Raw genomic sequence first — 7,152 nt, forward strand, 5'->3', positions numbered from 1 at the left:
GAGAGCAGGAACCAGACCAGCAGACTAGTGATCCTTACGCCTCCGTCCAGGTGACTACTACGCCTCTGCCCCCGCGCACCACACACCACGAGATACACACCACACACCACTCCCGCGCCCTCACAAACCCTCAGACACCCTTCAACCGACGCCAGCACCTCATTAGGACCCTCGGAGCCCCTCAATGCGCCCGTGACCCTGATGGAGAAGGATTTGAGTGAAAAGTTGGGATGCGGAGAGGGTTACCTGGAGTGAGGAAAGCAGTGGTGGTGGTGGTCGGGATGGAGTGGCATGTAGGATGACTGTGGAGTGACTGAGTGGAGTGTACACCTCGATGCTAACTTATTTTACCTCGTCATTAACTGGAAGCGAGAAAGAAGATAAGAAGAGAGAAGGAAAATAAATAGATAAATAAATAAACTGATTCTGCATTTAAACCTCCCTCTTGTGAAGTGTTACGTGTTTTTTGTTCGTTTATATTTGTTTTTTTTTAATCCTACGTGTTGAAATTCACGTATCCATTTCATTTTGCGGGTTTGTTACTGACTGCGTTCGTCAAAAGTGCGTGCGATTGCGTGTGTGAATAACGCAACGTGTGTGTGTGTGTGTGTGTGTGTGTGTGTGTGTGGCGCACTGTATTTATATGGTGACGTGGAGAAGAAAAGAGAGGGAGGGAGAAATAAAGAGCAGAAGAAGAGAGCTTTGTCTGTCTGTCTGTCTGTCTGTCTGTCCAGGAGGAGAGACACAAGAGGCTGAACACGAAAGCGGAGAAAAAATAAAACAAAGAATTTAAAAGAATCAGAAAGACGAGAGAAAACTGAAAAAAATATAAAAGAAAAAAGAAAGAAAAAGCACATTTGAATTATGAAACACGAAGACACACAGTAGCCAACTCACAGCCTCGTCAGCGCGTGCGTGTGTATGCCTGTGTACCTTTGTGCCGCTGACGCAGAAACAGGAAGTGGTGCAGCTGGTGGAGGTGCTGACAGCGGCGTGGAGGCGTGGGCTGTCCGGCTGTCACTCACCCCCTTGAAGAAAACAGTTGAAAAGTCCTGAGTTGAAAATTTCTCAGAACGTGACCGCTCCAGACGCGCCCCGCAGACAGGTAGCCGCGGGCGTGCAGGGGTGGGCGTGGGAGGAGTATAATGCCTGCGGGGGGCGCGGGCGGGCGTCGTAATGCCAGTGAGCAGCTTCAGCAGGCGTGCCGGCGGTGGTGGAGGCGAAGGCGGCGGCTTTACTGTAGCAACTAAGGGCGGAGATTCACCAATGGACACCACAACCCTCACCTCTCCCGCCACCACCTCGTCCTCAAAATACGAGCTCGAGGACTACGTGTACGAAATGGAGTGCCGGGCTGAGGAGATCGCAGCGGCCAACGAGGAGGAGGAGGCCGACGTGTACACGCGGCTGGCGCAGAAGGAGCGCGACCTGATCCTGGCGGCGGAGCTGGGGAAGGCGCTGCTGGAGAGGAACGAGATCCTGGTGCAGCAGAACGAGCGCCTGGCGGAGGAGTACAGCCACAAACTAGAGGTGAGCACTCCATTAAATAGTTTTGTGTCCTTCCTCTATGGTCTGTGTCTTATTTGTGTCTATTTGGGGCTGAAATACTGTTGCGTCCTTTATTTAATTTTATTTTGGTTTTATGGGGTTGAAAACGCTGTGGTATTCTCCTTTTGTGGTTTATTTCGTATAATTTTTGGCTATATGGGACTAAAACACCGTTGGATCCTCCCCTTGCGGTCTGTTTCTTCTTATTTGTATTTTTATGGGACTGAAACCCCGTTGGATGTCTGAATGTGTGTGTGTGTGTGTGTGTAGCGAATATAACAAACAACAGGAGGTCTCAGTATCACAGTACGCCCCTCTCTTCCTCCTCCTCCTCCTCCTCCTCCTGCCGTGTCATGTGAAGAAGGGTAATCTGATCTAACAAGATGGGACAGGTGGGTGGCAGGTAGGGGTTGCTAAGGGAAGGCAAGGGACAGGTGAACAGGTAGACAGGTGGATGTTGAGCGGACAGGTGAAGGCTTGATAAGGAGGGAGGCAACAGGTAGAGAGACAGTAGACAGGTAAAGGTGGAGTATTCGTTAATAGAAAGGAAGGGTTAACTTAACTACTGCTACTACTACTACTACTACTACTACTACTACTACTACTACTACTACTCTAGCAATTATAACCTTTCCTGTCACGAAAAAACAATAGAAACTAGATATTCCTTCACCTCCTCCTCCTCCTTCTCCTCCTGTTCTTCTTCATCGCCTTCTACTACGGCTAGAATTTCTCTCTCTCTCTCTCTCTCTCTCTCTCTCTCTCTCTCTCTCTCTCTCTCTCTCTCTCTCTCTCTCTCTCTCCTCTGCCCTCATTCCTGCATATTATCACCATCAATATTTGTTTGTACGATAATTTACCTGAAAAATATTCACTTTGTAGGTGTTGGCGAGATTGGCCAGGTGGAGAGATAGACAGGAAAATGAACATGTTGACAGATTGACAGGTGACAGACACGTAGATTGACAGACGGATAGACAAGTTGATAGGTGGATAGATAGATAGATAAAGCAGGTGTAAAAATAAACGTATAGACAGGTGAACACATGAAGTAGATACGTAGATTAATAGATAGATAGGTGAATAAACAGGTAGATAGATAAATAGATAAAAAAGAGATAGAGAAAATTAAATATATAGACAGACAAACAGATGAGGTAGAAAACAGATGGATAGATAGACAGATAGACAGGTAAAGAGAAGTGAAATAAAATAATAGAGGATTTTATTTTGACAGGTAGACAGAAAAGAAGAAAAAAGGATACAATATAACTTACATAGGTCAACAAACAGACAGGTGTGCACAGACAGGTAAAGGACAGGTGCTAATGCCTGTACCTGTAATTAATTTCTCGTACATGTGTTCTCGTGTACTGCTTAATTATGTGGCACCTGTTGTGTTACCTGTGCTGCTAAATTGACTGTTTTTATGTATTTTTCTTCCTTTTCTTCTTTTTTTCTTCCTCTTCTTCTTCTTTTTTTTTTTTTTTTCTTCTTCTTCTTCTTCTTCTTCTTCTTTTTCGTCTCTATACTATATTTTTCATTTGTGTTTCTCCTCCTCCTCCTCTCCTCCTCCTCCTCCTCCTCCTCCTCCTCTTCCCCGTTCATAGCAAAGAGAAAAGAGAGATAGGAATGCACTTTAAATACTTCTCCTCCTCCTCCTCCTCCTCCTCCTCCTCCTCCTCCTCCTCCTCCTCCTCCTCCTCCTCCTCCTTTGTTGTTCTTTCTCTCATATGACCTTCAAGTAGCGATCTGGAGAAGACAAAACTCAATTATGTACACACACACACACACACACACACACACACACACACACACACACACACACACACACACACACACACACACACACGGGTCAGTCACTCGGCAATCAGGGCGTTAACAGAGGAAACAGAAATAACGATTGTAGAAAAAAAAAAAGGAGGAAGAGAAGTAGGGTGAAGAAGAGGAGGAGGAGGAGGAGGAAGAGAAGGAGGAAGAGGAGGAGGAGGGGAAGGAAAGGCAAAAAAAAAACTGATAATGATAATAATGAAAATAACAATAACACAAGAATTCCCGCTTCCAGAGAGAGAGAGAGAGAGAGAGAGAGAGAGAGAGAGAGAGAGAAAGAGAGAGAGAGAATAATATCCCTCAGAATAACAGGAAAAGGGGGAAAAAAGGGAAATAAATAGATATGCCAAATCACATCCTGTTTACTCGAGAGAGAGAGAGAGAGAGAGAGAGAGAGAGAGAGAGAGAGAGAGAGAGAGAGAGAGAGAGAGAGGCCTTGTCTAAACAGTTACTCACACTCAGTCACGCCCTCTGTCAATGCCCTTACGCCCAAAATTTGCTTCCATTGTCTCGTTAAAGCGAATCAAAGCGAACAGATGTGAGGAAATATGAAACCCGAGAGTGAGGAATGAAAACAAACGCAAGTAGGACGTAAATAAATGTGAACTAATTTGACTGAAGGCTTGGAATTGCTGTGAAACGTGATTAATTAAGGGGGAACTGGATTAAAAGCGAAGGAAATGTAAAAAAAAAAAAAAAATAGAAATGTTGAAGTGGAGGCTGTGTAAATGTGAAGTTTGTGATGAATTAAGGGGGGACTGAATTAAAAGTGAAGGAAATGTGGAAAAATGAGAAAATGTTGAGTACTGTTGATGTGAATCCTGTGTAAATGTGAAGTTTGTGATGAATTAAGGGGGGACTGAATTAAAAGTGAAGAAAATGTGGAAAAATGAGAAAATGTTGAGTACTCTTGATGTGAATCCTGTGTAAATGTGAAGTTTGTGATGGATTAAGGGGGGAACTGAATTAAAAGTGAAGAAAATGTGTAGAAATAAAAAAATAAACGTTGATGTTGAAAGAAATGGGATACGAGTGTCGCGAGGGCCAATACGTGTGGAAGAGATGCAGTAAAGGTGGTGAAAGTGGAGTCAGTGTAAGTAAATGTGGATAGATATTTAAAAAAGGGAGTTAGTCAGGTGTTCATGTAATAGGAAATTGTTACGAAAAAGAGGAATATCTATCTTTTTTTCCTTTGATTTGCTCTTCTTTCCTTTTTCTTTGTTCGTTTCCATTATATTCTAAACCTCTTACACACACACACACACACACACACACACACACACACATACATGCATACATACATAATTCATTCTCTTCCTCTTCTTCCTTTACATCTTTTTCTCCTCCTCCTCCTCCTCCTCCTCATCCTTCTCCTGTACTACATAGAGAAAACAGACAGCCAGAAAGATAGATAAAACACACACACACACACACACAATACCCTCATAAACACACGCCAACACACTTCCATCGTGACCTCCAATGGCGGAGATCACGTGGAAACAGAGATGGGGGGGGGGGCAGGGGGCGGAGGCGTGGATTTTGGGAAGGTGGGGGGTGCGGAGGAAGAGGGGAGAGGGAGAAGGGAAGGCCGTGGGGGGAAGGAGAGGCAGGAGAGGGCGTGGTCTTCTTGGTTTCTTGGTTTCTTTTAAATACCTTCTTTACACACACACACACACACACACACACACACACACATACACACACACACACACCAGGATGTAATGCTTCACTGGAAATATTTAATTAAAAGACACACACAGACAGACACACAGACACACAGACAAGACAAGACAAAGCGCTGACCTAACTGACGAAGACAAAATAAAGAAAATAGTAATAAAAGTTAATGACAAGCGAGGCAGGTTGAGAAATAGAAGGATAAACAAAGACTGATGCTTAAACAGAGAAATAAATAGATAGATAGATAGATAGATGGACAGACAGCCATATAAGGAGGCAGATAGATAGATAGACAAACACACTTATAGGAAAACAGATAGACAAACAGACTCAAATCAACTTAACATACATAATACACAAATAAAGACTAGAAAAACTATATGAACTTATAAATAAAAAGAATAATAACAGGAGGGAAAACACACACACACACACACACACACACACACACACACACACAATGAAGGACACAAACATTTGGTGTCGTTATCATATTATCATCAAAACACACACACACACACACACACACACACACACACACACACACACACACACACACACACACACACACACACACACACACACACACACACAAGGGATAATAGATGTGACTTTGGCTGTATCCTGTCAGCCATGGTAGATAATCAGTATATAAGTAGAAGGGTTAAGTAAATAAGTAAATTGTTTTGTTCTGCATGACACTTACAAAAAAAAATGTATTTGTTATCGTAATATTATTGAGATTATTGATTTGCTTTCACTACTACTACTATTACTACTACTACTACTACTACTACTACTACTACTACTACTATTACTTCGGTTTCTTTGTATTAGTCGTATTAGTTAATATTCACCTATTCCTCCTCCTCCTCCTCCTCCTCCTCCTCCTCCTCCTCCTCCCCTTCCCTAATAAATCCGTCCTTCCTCTCTCCCTTTTTCACCTTACAAGGAAACGGGAAGAGGAGGAAGAAGAAGAAGAGGAGAAGGAGGAGGAGGAGGAAAAGTAGGAGGAGAGAGAAAAAACATGAAAAAGACAAGAATAAAAGATGAGAATAGTACAAAAATTATGATGATTAAGAGGAGGAAGAGGAAGAGGAGGAGGAGGAGGAGGAGGAGGAGGAAGGAAGGGAGGAGTGTATACCTGCATGTCTGAAGAGTTAGTCAGACAACACCAGGAGAATATGTCTTTGTGTGTATGTGTGTATGTGAGTGTGTATGTGTGTATGTATGTATGTACGTGTGTATGTGTGTATGTGTGTATGTATGTATGTTTGTATGCGTGTAAAGAGAAAAGGAGAGAATGGTCTGATGAATATTCTCTCTCTCTCTCTCTCTCTCTCTCTCTCTCTCTCTCTCTCTCTCTCTCTCTCTCTCTCTCTCTCTCTCTCTCTCTCTCTCTCTCTCTCGGTATTTCCCTCCGTCCCTCCATCTTCTACGTTTTTCCCTCCAATTTTTCTTCCTTTGTCCCTCCTTCTCTCCCTCCTCTCCTTTCCTCCTCCCTCCCTTTCCTTCCCTTCCCTTCTTCCCTCTCCTATCTGTCTATCTCCCTATCTATCTATCTATATGTCTATCTGCCTACCTGTCTGTCTGTCTGTCTGTCTGTCTGTCATGTAGAGATCACTTGCCGGACCAACACACACACACACACACACACACACACACACACACACACACACACACACACACACACACACACACACACTTACGTAAAGAAATTTCCCAGAATGCACTAAACGCTTCATGTAGCACTAAATACGTACATGTGTGTGTGTGTGTGTGTGTGTGTGTGTGTGTGTCTGTGTGTGTGTGTGTGTGTGTACAGGATGTCGTAGAAGAACGAAGCTATAAAAAGTTAAGGAACAAAAAAAAAAAAAGAAAAAAAAAAAAGGTGATGGATTTTTCCTTTTCGTATTTTTCACATTGAGAGAGAGAGAGAGAGAGAGAGAGAGAGAGAGAGAGAGAGAGAGAGAGAGAGAGAGAGAGAGAGAGAGAGAGAGAGAGAGTTATTAAACTTCTTGCTCATTTATTTATTCAGTAGGAAAGTCATGCTCTCTCTCTCTCTCTCTCTCTCTCTCTCTCTCTCTCTCT

At 43.3% G+C, this 7,152-nt stretch overlaps 1 protein-coding gene across 2 annotated transcripts in view; it reads left to right on the plus strand.

Annotated features, from left to right (window-relative positions):
* LOC135115499 (bicaudal D-related protein homolog) overlaps positions 1-7,152 on the plus strand; it is a 65,113-nt gene continuing 57,961 nt past the window's right edge. For both annotated transcript variants that reach the window (XM_064032339.1, XM_064032340.1), the window contains exon 1: positions 1-1,530. In XM_064032339.1, coding sequence (XP_063888409.1) covers positions 1,177-1,530 — 354 coding nt within the window. In that variant the 5' untranslated portion in view covers positions 1-1,176. The remainder of the gene's footprint in view (positions 1,531-7,152) is intronic.

This window comes from Scylla paramamosain, chromosome 29, assembly GCF_035594125.1.
Source record: "Scylla paramamosain isolate STU-SP2022 chromosome 29, ASM3559412v1, whole genome shotgun sequence".
Taxonomy (NCBI): domain Eukaryota; kingdom Metazoa; phylum Arthropoda; class Malacostraca; order Decapoda; family Portunidae; genus Scylla; species Scylla paramamosain.